At 40.9% G+C, this 19,322-nt stretch overlaps 2 protein-coding genes across 3 annotated transcripts; one reads left to right on the forward strand and one right to left on the reverse strand.

Moving 5' to 3' along the window:
- The first annotated feature begins 6,190 nt into the window (after positions 1–6,190).
- On the forward strand, positions 6,191–14,710 carry LOC135167575 (protein snail-like). Of its 2 annotated transcripts, none has more exons than XM_064130894.1 (4): positions 6,191–8,540; positions 8,619–9,659; positions 9,777–10,243; positions 10,694–14,710. In XM_064130894.1, the coding sequence occupies exons 1-4, from the start codon at positions 8,357–8,359 to the stop codon at positions 10,736–10,738; spliced, it is 1,737 nt and encodes a 578-aa protein (XP_063986964.1). In that variant the 5' UTR covers positions 6,191–8,356; the 3' UTR covers positions 10,739–14,710. The 2 variants fall into 2 exon arrangements, with proteins under 2 accessions (XP_063986964.1, XP_063986965.1); XM_064130895.1 differs by having other exon boundaries at positions 12,976–14,710.
- A 140-nt stretch (positions 14,711–14,850) lies between these two features.
- Positions 14,851–19,322, reverse strand: LOC135167572 (AFG3-like protein 2). The gene is made up of 10 exons (XM_064130884.1): positions 18,960–19,322; positions 18,435–18,561; positions 18,024–18,354; positions 17,827–17,920; positions 17,513–17,678; positions 17,291–17,426; positions 17,086–17,204; positions 16,748–17,023; positions 15,567–16,417; positions 14,851–15,400 (listed from the first exon to the last, which is right to left on the reverse strand). The coding sequence occupies exons 1-10, from the start codon at positions 19,044–19,046 to the stop codon at positions 15,134–15,136; spliced, it is 2,454 nt and encodes an 817-aa protein (XP_063986954.1). The 5' UTR covers positions 19,047–19,322; the 3' UTR covers positions 14,851–15,133.

Genomic DNA, 19,322 nt, shown 5'->3' on the forward strand with positions numbered 1-19,322 from the left:
CCGAAGGACACCGATACAACCAGTGAGAATTAGCGAAAATAATGTGACAGGAGGCAATCGTTTTTGTTTTTTAGTCCTTCGTGAATTTCCAGACAATGAGGGGATGAAAATTGGGGCCGAAAGACATTTGGAGTTGGTCGGAGAGTCGCTTGGGATGTGTTGGAGATTGTGGTGGAGGGTGGGAAGGGTGAGAGGGGCAGGCGGTGGCTCCCAAGCACATGCGCACACGCCGGCAATCGACCCAAGCTACTGCCGAGGCAACACCTGGTATTGCCCCACGTGCCACGCAAGGGTGGCACCACCCCTCTCAAAGCCACGTATCGAATATCCCAGTGGCCTTACTGCGTTCACCGTCTACTGACCCACGCCAACGCGACTCCTCTAAACCTTCTCCTTCCATTCTCCTGTCGGTTCTTCTCTGTCTCTCTTCCGTTGCACTTATTTTTTTCCCTCCTCCTCCCCCCCCCGTCGTTGTTCAATCGAAGGGTGTATGTACGGCTGTCGCAGGGTAGGCTGTTGAACACCTGGCCACAACCTGGTCGATTTCACTGGCGTGTATGCCCCCTTGAAGCCCCGGTAGTTCCTTTTTTAGGAGGGGGCAGAGGGGGGGGGTGGCTCGGAGAGGAGGGGGGGATCTGTGGTTTGTGCTGTCGCATGGGGCTGGGGATTTAAAGGGTCAATGTTTCATGGTGTTTTATTATTAGTTTCCCTTTTATTTTTTATTTTTCGAGCGCTGTTTTGGCCGTTTGGGGTCAACGCGGAAGTGCAACTCATGATGGTAATGATACGGATATAACCCTCTGGTCGGTCTGAATTATTAATGCATCGTTATGCACGAAAGACTGTCTACTTCGCGGTTAATGTTTATTTTCGACGGTGAAGGGAATCGAGGGAATGGCGTGACTATTAGAAACAGAATTTATTATGATAAATTAATTAAAATAAATCAATTTGTTTCCTGAGGGGAAATTTTTAATTGTCAGTGTTGGAGGACGTAAGATAGCACTGTTTGCAGGTACATTTGGTGCATTGGTGTGACAAATTTACCCTCCATACATTTCTTGTATATTTCTTTATGCCCCGTTCCTCCGGGATTTTTCGAGGACAAATATCAGCGTTTATGGTGATGAATTCACGTGACAAATTCACCATTCGGGTTTTATTTGTTGTCGAGTCCACCAGGAGTTACTCGTAAATCCTGGTTTTTCGAGGTCCGGGATTTTGGGTTTTTCAGTGGAGAAAATAACCCCGTCGCATACACATAAATACCTCTCAACACCTATACACGCGGATGTAGAGCTAAAAGGGGTTGGGTGAAGGGGTGACAGGGGAAATGGGCGTGCGCGCGGGCGAATGCACACCAGTTGCGAATCTTTGCTCCCAGAAAACACGGCCAGCAAAGTCAACTACCTGTGGATATACCACTTGAACCTCTCTGCCTCTCCCCTCACCCCACACTCTGTCCCTTTTGCGTTATGTACACGCAGTGTCTACGCTACTCACTCTTTCACATGGATTCCTTTATAACGGAAAACACCTAAACAACTCGGTTCCCGGAGATACACAAGATACATTCATTAGGCGAATTTTTTTCACCCCTTTTTTTCATGTTTTTTTCATTATTTTCGTTTTCTTTCAGGATTATATGGAGCAACTTCAAAGCTCAAACAGCTGGGTAATGATTTCCAGACTTAAAGGAGGTAATTAACGCTGCAATATCGGGAGATTATTTTTTTAGATACCCTGGGGGGTGGAATATTTATTCAGAGGGCTTCATTAGTGTCTTATATAATACTTCTGATATTCGAATAATTTGGGAATTGATTTTCTCATTCATTCTGAACGAGAATAATTCCCTGGATTTTTCCATAATTCAAGCGTATTCCTTTGACGTAATAAAATGTTCCAAAAACAGCAGTTGACCCTCCAAAAATATCCCCCACTATTTTTTAAGAAAGCCCTGCGAATTTCCACCCGAATCCATAGATCTTCGATGATAAAAGACTTCCTCCCAACCGCTGAGATTGATCATAAAATCGCCATTAATAAGCAAAATCCCGAACAAGTGGTGACGCAGGGATTTTCATGTAGATAACAGATTGCCCAGTTGAGGAGGGAGAGAGGGGGAGATAGGCACAGTCACTCTTGGATAAGATATTACGAGATTGGTAAGGCCATCGTTGAATTGCGTGTTTCTAAGTTTATTTATGGCTGACAAGCCAAGTGAAACGCTTTCATCCCTTCAACATTGGTTAATGTCATTTTCCGATTACTGGCATTACAGACTGAAAGGTGAGACCCTGAAACAAACGTGTGATTTTAGCTACATTCAGAGAGAGAGAGAGAGGGTGAGAGCAACTACACAACTACAGTTGTATAGGCATGGATTTAATGGTTTTCCACCCTTAAACACGGAGAGAATCGAATCGGGACCTAAATCAGAAGGTGCTCTAGGGCTCTCGTAAGTTATTGCGAGCATCGAGCCAAAGCCACCCCTCATTCCCACCCCCTTTCCCTCGGGCGGACATTCAGTTGCGAAGCAAGAAGAGAAGGCATGCAGTATTGCACATACATGTATACATGCTACTAGTGTTATATACAGTTTCCTTCGTGATTCTCTATCTCTCTCGAGTTCCTCATCGATTTCACTGGGGTGGAGACTAGGGGGCTGCCCACGAGCCTAATCGATCCCACTACCTCTTGGAAAACCATTTGAAATCGGAGATTACGAATGTAAATATTATTTTTCCTCTGAACTTCTTGACGAGTGTCAACTCTGAATGGGAATTTGTTATTTCCTGGCTTTTCTCACCCCTCTTGAGGAGGGGCTGAAAGTGAAGTGGACAAATGACACTAATGTTTAAGCGCTATGCTAATGACTGGGGAGAGGGAGAACTTTAAATTGTTAATTTTATTGGAAATTCATCAACAATTCAATTATTCATTCAGGGGAATACATCAACCTGTGGGCTGACAGAAAGAAAGTTTCTCCAGAAGTACGTGGTTTCCTAAAATCCAGGAATTTCCTACGTCTTCCAAAGATGGAGAAAGTTTATGGATAATGATTTGAATAATAATTATTTATGTGAATTTATTTATGTGTAATGAATTAAACGAGTTCTGAGGAGTATTGCATTATATTGATTGTGGAAATTAGAGGTTCGTGAAACAGGAAGAGAATTCCCAGTCCGAGTTGTGGAAATCAATTTTAATTTCATTCGAGTATTTCAGAATGGCAAAGCTGGGAAAATTTCTGAACGATTTTCACGGGGGTTTATTGAGGATTTTCCAACGAGCAACTGCTGCGGAATATTGGATTGAGAAATTAGGTGGAGTGGCTATTACTGGGGAAAGGACTCCCAGCAGTTATATTTTATTTTCATGAAATGATGATTCGATTGCAAAGGGCAGAGTTAGGGATGCTAATAGGGGTTGGAAAAATTTATAAATGGCGATGGATTTTTATGGATGAGTTGCGCTGAACTCTCGTAAAATTGTATTCATGGTAATTACGTCAATTACTCAGGGGAGATTTTTTGTCAGGAAGTGTTTGGGGTGCCTCGAGAAGAAATTATTTATTCATCAGTTCAACCAATTCGTTGAGTAATGAATCATCAGTAGGATTAAAACTCCAACAAAGATTTTTCGTAGTGTCTTTCCATCGTGTAACAGTATTGACATAAACGAAATGCTGTTGACAGCGACATTTCCTGTCCAATGCTCCCGATGAAGTTAATGAACGTAATCAACAAAGTTGGCATTAACTAAATCCAGGTAATACCTGCATTTCCGATAGGATGCCTTCCAACGAAGTTAAATATCACGGGAAAATAAAGCGATAAAATAGCTCGGCCGAACTGATTGATCAGAGAAAATAGGAAAACTCGATTTAACAAAAGTACGAGTCCGTTAGTTCGATGGGAATCGATGAAATTGGCCGATACGAACAGTAGTCAGAGGGTGGAAATCGAATTGGACATTGAACGACTGCATTGCCCTGTACGAATTAAACGCTGATGATACAGAGAGAATTGTCGATGTGATACCAGTGCGGGAATAAGCCGAGGATACATAAGCTGTGACGCTGTTGCAGAATGGCAACACGTCCATCATTATTCAAGTCTCGACCCTCTTTTACGGTGGCTCTCTCGGGTTTGGGGTCGTCGAACTAGTGGAGGCACAAATCCATCGTCTGTGTGAGTCCATGTATTTGTGTATCTACTAGCCGAGGAGCCCAATAAACTCCCTTCCTCCAGTTATAACTTGAGGGGTGGTTGAAAATGACAATGCCGTTGACTCTCAGTGCCAGGGCTTTTTCAGGGGGGAGGGGGTAAAAGGGAAATGTAGGGAACATGCCAGAGACATCCGGAGTCTCCCCTGGTACTTTGCGATGGGACACAACTGTGATATTTTTCATCCCTTCATTTATCTCCCTCTCTCAGTCCTCGATTCGTCCCGACCAAAATGTATTCTAAGGAATCGTTGGGGGTTTTTTTTTTTTCGCCTGTTGGAATGGTAGGGCTGGGCGTGGGGATTCCACTGTGAGTCATCTTTCCCTTTTACGACTTGGAATCAAACACTTGACGTACATCACGTCCCGGAATATTTGCTCAAGCGTTTACGTTTTGGATTCCGTGGGGAAAAATTTCTACAACCCCTCGGTTATAGTCCTGCTGTGTCAGCTGCACATCTGCAACAGTTCAATAAAATTGAATTTCCATGGGAGGTATTGGTCGTAGGGGGAGGGAGGGGATTCAACATTTTTATTCAGATTTTATTAATTAAAGCCCTCGCGTTTCTCTGTTTGTATAGGGTTTCAATTTCCGGGCTCACTCACCTGGTGAATTCATCGATGATATCCCGGGATGAATGATATTGAAATTGAGAGAATGAAATTTCAACGTTCTCGGATGAATTCTATTATCTCAAGGGTCTCTATTTATTTAGGTGACTTTTTTATTATTGAAAAGGGCTTTTGTTCACTTGACGAAAATCCATTGCCGTTGCCGAACGATAAACGACGACGTCGTATCGGTCGCTCGGCAACGGTTCGTGTTTCCGTGCACCTCGCATTCAATAATTCGCGCTGGGGGGCAGCTTGCCGAGGCCTCCCTCACCCTCCCACCAGCCCTCTCTCACTCTCATGTATATAACGGACGAGTGTCTGCAGCAAAAGCCCCCGGGGCTGGTTTATAGCTTGCCAACTGCGGTCTCTATTTTTCCTCTTCCCCTCACTCTATTTTTTTACCCCGGCACGCCGACACCAGTCAGACTGCTCTCAAACATTTTTATCACCATAATTAACGTGTCACGTGAATAAAAAATATATAAAGGAACAATTGAAAGAAAAAATTGAAGAGAAAAGTTAAATGATTGTCATCAAACGAATGTTCCTCATTTTTTTTTTAACCCCCGAACAGACGAGGATGAGAAATTGTCAGATTCATGCGAAAATTTCTGTCCCCCTTCAAATCCATATTTTTCAATTCACCTCCAGTCGTTGAGTTCGACATAAAATAGTCCCTTTGATCCCCAACAAGCTGGAAAAAGTCAAAACATTCGACTAAGACCCAGACATCAAAGAGAGCCCCCAAGATTACATGCCATAAATAAAATGAATGCTGCATGATCAGCTCATCCATCCCTCATCTGTCAACCCTTCTCCATCCCCCTACCCCCCGGGCTCGAAAAACATTCCAAGTGAAATCCTCAGAACTAAAATATTTAAATCCCCAATAATTCCATTCCGAGGAAAGAAAACGCACCATCGTCGCACGAGTCAGCCCAAACGTCTGTTTAACTACTTATTCATCACAACCATCAGTCAAACTCGACAAATTGGGTCCACCCACTGCCATCTCATCGTCGGCATTTTCCCCCTGAGTCCTCGACTAAAATCCCCCGGCGTAGGGCCACGCACCCCAAGACCGAGTGGAGAATGAAAAATAGTAAAAATAAAAACTAAAAATTGTGTATTTGCCAGTGGTATGGTTTGTCCTCGGGGGGTGGCGCGCGACTCGTTGCCGCGTCTGGCGTCGTTATCGATTGGTCGGCGAGAGGCGCACGCGAGGGTGGAATGGAAAAAGGGGTGTGCAGCAGGAGGGGTTAAGGGTGAGGAGAGAGAGAGAGAGAGAGAGAGAGCCGGTGAGAATGAGAGAGACAAAATAAGCCAGGGTATAACGTGCAGCGCCGTACTATCTGGCGGTAACAGGTGTTAGTCTGGTGGCCCGAACTTGTAAAATCGATGGATGGCGCATCGCCGAGGCGACGCCGAAGGAGAGTACTCTCCTCCGTGAATGCCTCTGCCACTGGGTTACCCGTTGGGCTTCTCGCACCCCTGTACTCCTCCTACCCGCCTCTCCCCCTTCCCCCCATCGCACCAAAGTGCCCTCGAATATTATTCCGTCGTAACGGCTGAGGGAGAAGGCAGGCAGTAGCGTCGCATCAAGAGGCCCAAGGCTGATGGCAAAAGGTATTCGCATCGCTGGAAAATAAATCCCCCTGTTTTCTGAATTCACACCGTCACCGAGGGCTTGCTTATATCCCCCCGATGGTTGGTTTTTTGGATGATTCAACGCAGGCGCGAATAACGTGGAACACGGGGGCGTCGTGAACGCGGCAGTTGCACCCCAGCCACACCCGGACGAGCCATGTAGTCGGTCTACCCTCCGCACTACGGCGGACAATTGTTGCTTCTGCGCCCACAGGTGGGTATACCATTAATACTTGGATAACCATCGTGATTTTAATGTTTAAAACAACACCTGGATAAAAGACTGATGACTCATCGAGTGATTGAACTTGTGGGGTATTTTACTAATGACGAATTAATGGGTGAAATAACGTGAGGGGTTACGGGAAATTGGCAAAGTGCGTTTTAACCCCCGGGCCGAGTGGAGCAGCCGATGTGTCGATGTAGTGGTGGGGAATACTTATTGTACATGAGTAGTGGTGAGGTTTGGGTGTATGCATGCATTTGTATGTGCCTGCCGGTTGTGCACGGTATAATACCACTGGTGGGGTAGTTGGTGGTGGTGCTGGCGTCGGGGAGGGTGATGCTACGAGTGTAAGGGGTTGCCCAGAGCACACTCTCGCGGGTGGGAGTGAGAGCCGAGTTAGGGGTGATATCAGTGCTTTTTTTTCCCCCATTTTTACTCCTCTTTTAATGCATTCACACCCTCCGAGCCATTGCCGGAGGCTAATTCCTTCATTTCGAGAGGGAGCGGAGGGCGGAGGAGGATAATTGTGGGGGTGAATTGTTAGTGATGCACTAGAAGCTCAACTATTGTATTTTCTTAACAATGAGAAATTGGTATGAGACTGAATATTGTGAGAATTGCTGAAGGTACAACGCGTTATCGACCAACGGTTGAAAAGCTGTGTGCAGCCCCTCTCGACCTGTTGTCCAACTTGTTGCTCGTCCTGTGTGATATCCGCCTTTGGGTACTCAAGCCATTTGGTATATATATTGATGCATTGACGTTTTTGTGGACAGACATTTTGTTTATGTTTGGCGTAAAGCTGTCAGTGATGTTGGCAGAATGCAGAGTTATTCTACTACTGAATTCATGTTTTTGTCAATTTTTCAATTGCGGCCTCACAAGTTGAGAGAAATGCGAGAATCAATAAGATACTTTGGTGATCCTAGGTATATAATACATCAGGAGTTTTATCAATGTCATGATAATGATAATGTTATACCATAGGTTTTAGAGATAGGCGAGTGACTGATTATTCCGAAACAAGAGGATTAACATTTTTTGATTATATTGATGTAAGTAGATTTATTGGTAATTATCTTCCACCCATGTGAATACAACGAAAGCAATACTTAAAACAAGGTACATTATATATTAGACTAGGTGTAAGAAGATATTGTACACTTGAGAGGGACGATAAACAATTAGTGAGGAATTTAATATCGAATTATTGTTCACTCTTCGTTGGTAAGGTTAATAATTGGGAGGGATCGCCTCCCTTTTTCGATAAAGTCCAATTTACGACCAGTGATTTTAATTGAATTAGCTCACACCCTAGCTCACTTTGTAATAAAAAAATAACTTTGACAAAAGGTATTTTAATAATTGGAGTAATAAATACAAACACTCTCTGTAAAGCGTGCAACGACGTAGAATTTATAGTCTACAAGAAAAGTGATTAGACTAAAGAGAATACTCACTCCGCCTCTGTTCATTATTGAAAATAATTGATGTGAAGAACCTCTTACGCAGATTGGTGTTTACATTTTTATATAAAAAAAACAAAAACAAACAGCAAGTAAAGTAGAGCTCAGTGTTAGGGTGTTTATCGAGTAAACAAATTGACCTGTAAACCGAAGACACAAAAGTTATTCAAAATGCCGAGGTGTTACATGGTGAAGAAGGCCCTGTGCAACAAGTACATGAGCGTGACCAGGGGCTTTGAGTCATGGGGACGAAGTAGGGATTCACCGTCTCCAGGACCAAGTCAATCAGTGGTTGAAAAATCAACGCCACCCTCAGTATCTCCTCCACCATCTGTCTCTCCCCCACAAGTTCAAGGTAAATATTTTCCCTCTTCAGAAGATAATCTCAGAGCTAGGAAAAACAAAAAGCTATTGAAATCACCGTTTCTTTCAGGAACCTCCACGTCCACCATGAAAGTGATAAAGATGGAGGCTGAGATTCATATAACTGATTGTATAACCCAAGTGCCATCCACCGAGGAATCCCCATCATCAGAAACATCGCCCGAGCCATCATCAGACTCACTACCCGAGCCATTATCAGATCCACCATCGGACCCACTATCAGACCCCCTATCAGAGCCATCATCAGACCCACTCTCAGAGCCAACATCAGACCCCCTGGCAGTACCAACATCAGACTCCTCAAAATCTCCTCAAGACTCGTCTCAACCTGTTATTCAAATAATTTCTTCATCACCACCACCACTAGTTCTAATTCAACCAGAACCAATTTACCAGAACATGAGAATGGACACAATGGCGCCAATGAATATTATTCAGGAGACACCATTGTTCAGAGACAGATCAGCGGCTGAGACAGAGGCAGCTCATGATCTCCTGGAGTTATCGAGGTCTCTGCCACCATTGCCACCACCAAGTATTGCCGTTGGTCCCCAGAATGTTCTAGAATCTCCACCAACTGATAATGTCCAGGAGATAAGTTTCTACCAACCAACGGAATCACCGATTTATCAGGTCAATACCATTGATCTTGGAGGTACAACACTTTATCAACAACCTACAGGAATAATCTACGAGCCGGCGACACTCATGCAGCAAGGACCAACTGGTGTATTCATACCACTCTCTCCAGTTCAGGAAATACTGGTCGCCTATACAGCACCAACTATTCCATCCATTCTTGCATCACAGCCTTCGATAGGTGCACCACCACTGACACCGCCTACTTCTGAATGCAGCAGTGATATTGAAAATAATAATCCTAACTCACAGCCGAGCTCGAGGGACAAGGAAGTACAGACTATTACGGATCAGACGGAAGTCAAGCCCGCTAGCTACACGTTTGATACACTTCTGGTTTCTGATGGGAGATCCAAGAATAAGAGGGCTGGGGGTAGTGGCTCCGAGGCTGAGGGCACCGCTGAACAACCAGAGACTTCCAGGTCGGGACGGTACATCTGTTGTGAGTGTGGTAAGTTCATATATTTTATTTCTGGAGAACCAATGGAGATATCTTCCGGAGGATGCATTCCACAAATAAATAGCTTCATCAATACCATCAACGCTCACAGGATTCCCCTCTTTTCAGGCAAACAGTATGCAACATCTTCAAACTTATCTAGACACAAGCAGACCCATCGGAGTATCGACTCACAGTCAGCAAAAAAGTGCATCCACTGTGGCAAGGCCTACGTGAGTATGCCAGCATTGGCGATGCACGTGCTCACCCACAAGTTGACCCACAGCTGTGGTGTATGTGGCAAAATGTTTTCACGTCCCTGGCTACTTCAGGGACACTTGCGCAGCCACACAGGTGAAAAACCATACGGCTGTGCCCACTGCGGCAAAGCATTTGCCGATCGTTCGAATCTACGTGCCCACATGCAGACACACTCGTCCGATAAAAATTACGAGTGCCCGAAGTGCCATAAATCATTTGCACTCAAGTCATATCTCAACAAGCACCTTGAGTCGGCATGCCAGAGGGAGAATGGAGATGACAGCAGTAATGACGTCGATACACCAGGATGTCAGGTTGATGCACAGAATATCGAGGTAACACGCTAGATTTATCCCTTCACCATTGCCATCGTCATTCTCTTTCTATTGCGTAAAAAAAAAAAGTGGCATTCATAAAGACCAGAAAATGACACGTCAGTTAATGAGAAATCCTCGGTGTAAGGCTGGAGTGAGGGGGGAAAAAAATAATAATTGAATTTTGCCGGGAGATTTGACGCCGTTATGCGAATAAAACGCGGTGACCCCGATTGTCACGATGAAGTTGGTTTCATCCGGCGACGATATCGATTCATCCCGGTATGTGTGCCCTGTTGAGGCTTATCCCCCCTTCCCCCCCTCGAGGGTCCCCCGCACTCTATTCCGCAGACGATCTTTCTTCTTCCTGAAATTTTTTTTTTCCATTTTTTTCCCCCCCACTTGCCTTTTTTTTTTGGTTCAAGCTTCTCTTTCTCACATATTTTTTACTCTTTCACATCCACTCTGTAGCCATCGTATGCACCGCTACGTGGCCCAACGGAGGAGAGCACTTGAGCCTATCACTGACACGTCAACGACACACAGCACTGACGCTGGAGCCTCCCTACTAGGCGACGAAAATAAAAAAAAAAATTATTATGATGATGTGGAGGATCCAATGGGGACACTGTGGAGAATAAAATCATTCGAAGCACCGAGTACTCGTGCCATATTCTAGTCACTCCACTGAGACGCCAATACGCTTATTTCTTGAGGAAATTTATGATATTTTGTCAAGAGATCAATTGACATTCCTTAGGTTCCTAGGTGACAGAAAGCAAACATCGAAATACAAAAAAAAAATATTAAATGGTTTTCCCTTCCTCAGCCCACCCTCACCCGTCACCCTTAACTATTACTGTAAATCTGTCTTTATCCCGTCTATCGAGCGGATTTTAATATTTCTATGAGCCATATCGCGTGATTCACCGTTTTTACATTTATTCTCAGGAAGGGGGAACGCAAAGTGTTGAATTGGTAACGACGATCGTAGAATTTATCCACTCTTTTTTTTCTCCTTTATTGTATTTCATTTTTGGAATAAAAAAAAAAAAGACGCGGGGAAATACCTCGCGTGGGTTTCAGGGTAGTTTCATGACAATTTATGTCTTTGAATCGATCGTCGTGGTTACAGACTGGGGTTTTAAAGAAGGGGATGAAGTATGGGAGGAAAAAGGATTATTTTTTTAGTTAAAGTTAGTGCACGAATTACATTATATACGTCCAGAGTAGATAGAGTCCTTCAAATATTCAATTATTTAATAACTGTTGACGTACTATTTTTTATTTTTACGCTATATTTTTATTTGAACTTTTTCACACGTGAATTCATCTCGAAAGTTGTTTCTTCAGACTTATAAGCCCTACAGTTGCCTAAAGCTGGAATTATTAATGCCACCATATTTTGTACACAGTTATGTTACTTAACATTTGTTATGCCATTCGATAATGGATTATCATCAACATTTAACAAGGGAATGTGGCCCACCTGTTGAATCCATAGTGACCATTAGCAAAAGGGCCACTGTGACCTGGCCTTTCCTGTTCTCTCTTTCTTTTGAATTATGAAACAACGCTACGTTTTGTATATACAATACATCCACCTACGCGTTGGTAAATAGATTATGAGTCACGTTAGTCCCCATCATCGATCGAGGCTTTATTTTTCCCAGGGGTTCTCCTTGAAGACTCAGTCAAAGGTGATGAAATAGCAATGGGGAAAAAAAAGAAGCCTGAAGGAACGATTTTTCTGTTAATTTTTTTTTGTTTTTACGACTTTATTTGTTTATGTGCCATTACCCCTTTGTTATTTCTGTATTCTATCGGCTGATGGAAATAAAGGAAGTCTTAATGAGATTGTTTGATGATCAGTGATACAATGAGGCTTTGCTTTTTATACATCAATTAAATTCTAGTCATAATTGCTTTATCGATAAGAGATTTATTTTAGTTACTAAGGCTTTAGGATTTTTCGGTCGATGATAACTCTCGGTTAGCGGGATTTTAATTAAATCTGTAGATTTTAATGATAAGAAAGAATATGTAGGATTTTAGATGATGCAGGGTCGAGCGTCGAGAATGAGAGGATTATGGTTCAGTCGTGCATTATTCAACGTATATTTCGAGAGAGAATTTCAAATACAAATTTTCAAGATGAGATTATTGGATGAGAAGGTCTGGATTAATGAAACTCAATAAATGCACGAGAAATGCGATCATCAAATGGATTCTTTGAATACTTTATGAAAATATTGAAATTCCGGGTCAATCCGGGTTATTTATTGGAAATGGACATTAACAATTGAGAAATTCTGTGGATTTTCTTGATTTTTAATATTTGGTATTGCATTGAATCGATTGGATCATAGGGATTTATACACAGTCATATGGACGGATTTCTAGTCACATCCACTAATCTAATCAGTATCTTATTCGAGTCAGTACTCGACAGTCAATCGAATATTCATATAAGAGAATATATGATGATATCGTAACGATAGTCAATAAATATTGTGTAGGATTTTTCTCGGATAAAGTGGAAATCGTTGAGAAATGAATTTTGCCAGAAAATTAAATAACGGAATGCCGAAAAAAATATCTCAAATAAATTGAGAAATTGCTGGCAGTGCATGTGTTGAGTGTGAGATAATTTATTGAGTGTGTGCCAGAGAAGTGAGTGATTTTCCTGATGACAATTAAATGAACCTTTTTTATCCATTTATTCGTTACTAACGAGAGTGTGAAATTTGCAGAGACGTGCATTAATGGACAGGCTACAGAACTGAATACTCGTAGTGGTCGGAATAATGTGTGTCATCTGGTGATACAATTATAAATACACCGGTGACACTAATAACATACCGAGAGGAAAAAAAATGTGAAATTGTAATGTGAGCCTCATATATTGACTAGTGTCTTTTTAATTCCATTAATTAGAATAAAATGCTCCTGATCAAAAGGAGAGCGAAAAAAATAATGAAATACTCAAACACGATCATATCTGACATTGGCTTTTTTTAGAGTGTCATAACATGAAATAAAAAATTAAGATTCTAGGGAAAAATGAGGTAAATTCAAATTCACAAGACGTAGGGTCTAGAATTAGTGTGATACAAGGTACGACAAAGCAATAATTTAGTGATTGTATGATATTTGAAGTAGTGATTATAGACAACTAAGTTATCGTACTTTCGGAACCTATATATTTACTCGATAAAATCAATATAGTTTTGTAGAACGCGCCAAAAAAATGAAAAATAAAAAAATTACAAAAACGGAAAAAATGAAAAAAAAAATTGACGGTTTTTTCGATTTATGAGCATTTTTTTGTCGGATCGAATGATCAAAAATTCAGAAAGCAAAAATTCATAACGAATTTTCCATTTACGTTGATTGGATAATAAATTAATGTGATTGCACGTAACAGTTTGAAACGCAAACACTCTCGCAAAATTTCACATGAGTAATGAGAAATAAATGAAATTCAGTGAATGAGAAATGCTGATGATTCAATAATTCATTAACGTAGGTGCCAAATTTGTGTGTGCTATTATCAAATCGATATTCAAAAAATTTGAACAATCGATTAATGATGTGCACCGCTGATTAATACCGATTAATATCCAGAGATAACAATAAAACGTTGGATGAATCAGTTTGTGAAGTGGGGAGGGTTACGAGGGGCCGAAGAATATCTGCCGGTGCCTTTATTACAATAACTACATCCGAGAATATTCAATAAAGTGCAAACAATGTTTTTTCCTTCGACTATCTCAGTGTAATTCTTGCAATAACAGCCATTGATGCATACATAGAAAAAAAGAATGTTGAGTAATTAGTGAAATAATGGGCCATAGGCGAGGCAGTGCCGAGTGACCTTCACAAATGAATGAGACCAATGGGAATAATAATAATATTACTACGAAAAAAACGCAATCTGCGTTTTACACAGCTAGTCACAAATGAACACTAATTATCACGTCTGAACCACAGAGTGAATAATAGCAGATAATATTTTACAGAGATTTGCAGAATACTGCTAGTAGAGAAATTAAATTTCATGGAGGGGTTTCAGGAGAGTAATCTTGAATTTATTTTAGGGGGAACAGCCATGTAATTTTATATTTCACTGAACATTCAATGAAATTCAACATTTTCGAATAGCAGGAAGAGAATTCCTTCACTGACCGAAAAGTTTCAATCAAAATGTTAATATTCACTTTCATATTGCGCAGAATTTCCCGGTCTCTTATGCAATAGTTAAATTGTAATAGAGAGTTTTCAATCAATTTAATTTAACCACAAAAAGCCATGAAATTTCATAACTCACTGAACATTCGATGCAATGCGACGTTTTTAAAGAACAGCAAGATGACTATTCCCCAATGGAATTGAATTTTCCTGGAGTAATTGAACTCGAATATTCAATCTCCATTAATTTGTTTCATAAAATTGTCAATTTTCAAGACGGAATTCTTGAAATTTCAGTGAAATGATAATGTGATAAAAATCTCCAGCAAGTGTACCAGGAATTTCAGTAAAAAATTTTCGAACGTCATCATGAGAATTCAATGGAAAAAAATACAACGTATGTACTTACAGTATTTAAGGGTAAATGAAACAAGACCTTTTAATTGCACCGAAAAAAATTTGTAAACTTTATTAATTGAATTATACGTTGCAAAAGAAACGTTTCGTATTCGCTCGATTTCCCAAATAAAATATTTCAATAATACAAATGGTGCATTTTTCAATTAGTTCTCTTCAACCTTTTTGTGAAAAAAACCTTGGCAACTGTGTAAAACAAACTGGCATTCAATGTATATTATATTTTTTTGTTAGACTATTATACAAATACAAGTGTGATATACGAGAAGAACTTGAATCTACAGGTGGACCAGAAACATATAATTACAATCTCGGTTGGGATTCATCGTTGGGTGGTTGTGTCGATGCTGGGGAAACTTTGTCCTTGGGGAGTGATTCTTTCTTCTCTTTCCCATGCTTCGAGATATTCCAGTCTTTGAGGCCCTCTGGTAGGGAAGTGTCCTCCTCGAAGGAGCCAGTGCCCTCAACAAATTGCTCGTACGTGGATTTTTCTGGGAAGGGTCGGGGTCCCAGGAGTTCAATCATGTCATCTCGGCTTAGAATTTCTTTGGCGAGTAATCTTTCGCCCACCTGCACGTGTATAACGAAAATGTTATCATTACATACTGGGAAATAAGAGGACGTGAGGTGATAAAGTCTGTGCACATTGGAACATGAATATTATCATCAATTTTTATGGAAAAAAAGATAAAGGAAAAAAAAATGTTTGCAGAAAATCGAAGACAATTATAATTACCTTCACCACATCATCTTTATGTTTCAATAAAAGTTCCTTCGTACGTTCATACGCCTTTCTAATGAGATCCCTCACTTCCTGATCAATCATCTGTGCGGTAAATTCCGAATATGGTTTATCCAAAACCATTTCACCAGGTTGAGGCTGTTCAAAACTTATCTGACCCACTTTCTCATTCATACCGTAACTCGTTATCTGTGAATATGCTATTTTCGTTATTTTCTGTAAATCATCCTGCGCCCCTGTTGTTATTCTATTGAAAAATATCTCTTCAGAGACACGGCCGCCCAGTGTCATGCACATACGATCGAACAATTGCTCGGTGGAGTAGAGATACTGCTCACGAGGCAAGTATTGTGCGTAACCGAGGCCCTTGCCACGAGGAATGATTGATACTTTGAGAATGGGATCTGCATGTTCCAGATACCACCCAGCAACAGCATGCCCAGCCTCATGATAAGCCACTGTTTTCTTCTCCTCGGGTTGTAGAACATTAGTCTTCTTCTCCATTCCCGCCACAACTCTATCAATAGCAGCCTCAAAATTTTTCATCTCAATATTGTGGGAGAGATCTCGTGCAGCAATGAGTGCTGCCTCGTTACATACATTGGCAATGTCAGCTCCTGTGAAACCAGGCGTCAGGGATGCCATTTTTCGTGCCAGTGCTTCTTTGTCGAGTGTCGTTTTGAGGGGTTGCAAATGAACTTTGAATATCGATGCACGACCCTTAATGTCAGGGGCTGGCACGAATATCTGTCTGTCGAAACGACCCGGACGCAATAGCGCACCGTCCAAAATGTCAATTCGGTTGGTTGCTGCTAGCACCACCACATTCGTCGTTGTGTTAAAGCCTGTGAGGATAATGAGAGGTATTATTGTCATATGGAAAGATTGTCCTTTCCGGAGAGACAATCCATGAAAGCTATGGAAAAATTTTTAAAAAATGAACACTTCTAATCTTTTTTCTAATTTTTGGATTCTGCGGTTTTTTTCGAACGTATCGATTTCATTCTGCATTTATGCTTGGAGCTCTATTTTATTTTAGATAGAAGAGGATTTCCAAAAATAATTATTTTTCTCCATTTGCAATTGCGACATCAGATTGGTGAGAAAAATTTCTAAGAGGCATAGGATAATTGGAATTTTTTTGGATTGTGTATTTCTAATATCAATATCCTTACCATCCATTTCAACCAAAAGCTGATTCAACGTATTTTCCTGCTCCGAGTGACCCGAGAAATTCCTGCCCCCACGTTTTCTCCCAACTGCATCAATCTCATCGATAAATAATATGCAAGGAGCGTGTTTACGAGCCATGGCGAACATATCACGAACTCTTGATGGACCAACTCCAACAAACATTTCGAGGAACTCTGACCCAGACACTGTGATGAATGGTACATTCGCCTCACCGGCTGTTGCCTTTGCCAAGAGTGTTTTACCAGTACCAGGAGGACCTAAGTAATTGTTTATTCATCTCAATGATGGGGAAATAATTTATTGACCTGCGAAAACTGACCTGTCAGGATTGCTCCCTTGGGAATTTTGGCACCTAGGTCTATATACTGTTGGGGATTCTTCAGAAAGTTTACAAACTCCATTATTTCGATTTTAGCTTCCTCGCAGCCAGCTACGTCCCTGATAAAATCAATAAGTTGCGATTTTGAATGTTTTCCGATTGGGTATGTAAAGTGAATCATTAAAATATTGAGATTGGTTCTTACTTGAATCTAACACCAATTTGATTAGAATTGATCAACTTTGCTGTCGACTCCATGACTCCACCAAATAGTCCACCTCCTTTTCCACCTTTGCCACCCATGAACGATGCAGATCTCCGCATCGCAGATATCAAGAGTGCTGAAAAACCATAGGTAAATATCTAACGAAATCCTTCGATGATATATTCAATTCATCAATAATATTTAAGAAATTATTGCACTTACCAACTATGAGGAGGGTTGGAAGGTATGAAATAATTGTTCCTGCCTCAATCTCTGATTTATAGATAACTGGAAGATGATTCTGAGGTTCGATGTTCATTTCTAATTGAGCATTCTCCAGATTTCGTTCGAATGTATCAGCACTGCCGATATTGAACCATAATGACGACTGAATAGAGAATGAAACAATTTATTCACAGAAATGAAAAAAAGTATTTACTACCGTAGATGTTCTTTAATAATAAATTATCGTAAAAGCTAAAAAAAAAAGATTTTTTTTCCAGATTATATTTTATTAATGAAACAACCAAACTCACCGAACCATCAATACTCTGCCCAGGTAACAACCGCACTCGTACCCATTTTTTATTAACCACCTCCAACTTTTCGACTACACCTTTATTTAAATAACTGTAAAGATGGATAATAATTAATTTTATTAATGAAACCGAACCTCTCCGAGTAAAGCCATCCACACAGGGCGTGTTTCGAATCAATAAATTCATGTTTTCACCTGTATACGAATTCCCTCCACGTGATTTCCTTACTGCCAAGATCGAAGAAGGTCATGGCTCCGATGACGCCAACAGCTCCAATGATCCCAGCAATAATCCACTTGTCCCTGTCATTTCCTTCGAAGGGTTTACCACCACCAGGTCCACCACCACTTCCCTTACTACTAGAGTTGAACAATCCTGATAAAAATTGATCTACTGGTGTTTGCCTAGGTCGTGGCAGTGGAGGTTTTGGAAGGGGTTTTGGAGGGGTGTCTTTCTGCTCTCCTTCGGCTGGCTTCGCTTCCTTTGGAGCTGGCTCCGCTGATTTCGGTGGCTGTTTGCCACTTCCTGATAAATATTTTAATTTTGCACATGAAAATGATGTCCACAGGAGCATTCTGTGAGTTGAATTGCTGGAGAATATTTGCCTGGTTTGAAGAATTTCTCGAATCCCTTCGGAACTTTCTCTGATAACAACCTCCATTGTTGCTGCAATGAACGCTCCAGAACTGACAATCTTGGATCATGTTTCAATAGTGATAACGTCCGGTTTAGCTAGAATTTAATTATAATTTAAATAGACTATATTCCTACATCGTGGAACTTCCACCATTTTTTGATATTCGACTGCCAGTTAAAAGAGAGCATAGCAATCAAAGAGAGAATTCTTCGAATGCCCTTGGAATTGTCCAAAAATATGTTCCAATGCTCACAAAGTCACCATTCTACGTAGGTTTGTTTACTCCAAAAAATAACGAGGTGTTTTAAGAGAATTCAATCAAGTGAAGATTATTTTAAGGGATTTACGAGTCATCTAGAAAATATTAATGACTTACAGAACGTCATTGAATCAGGGAAAAAAGGAACACCTTCTGTCACAAGGAGGTGATTTCCATAAACTTGTTATATCACAACACTTCTACATTTCTAGGTTAGATAAGTGCAGGGCTTACCTCTGTACGATTAATACGACCATTCTGCACAGACTTTAACACAAATCTTTCTAATTTGCATGCAGATGATAACAACTGGTGAGCCATATTATGTCAATTAATATTGTATTTATCATGTACAGTATGATGAAATTTATTATTTGAGGGTGATACCGTTGATTCACTTGCGGTAACTACCGGCTGGATTACGCCATTTTCCATCATCTGGGATCATAACTATCATGACCACACATCAGTTCCAATTTACTTCATAAATAATTTTGACATAAAAGACATGAGAACATTATCAAAAAGTCTTTTTATTTGATAATTTTTAACAACATTTTTGCGTTATGTTTTTTTGGAAAATAATAATTTGATTTT

Source organism: Diachasmimorpha longicaudata, chromosome 11 (assembly GCF_034640455.1).
Source record: "Diachasmimorpha longicaudata isolate KC_UGA_2023 chromosome 11, iyDiaLong2, whole genome shotgun sequence".
NCBI classification, from domain to species: Eukaryota; Metazoa; Arthropoda; class Insecta; order Hymenoptera; family Braconidae; genus Diachasmimorpha; species Diachasmimorpha longicaudata.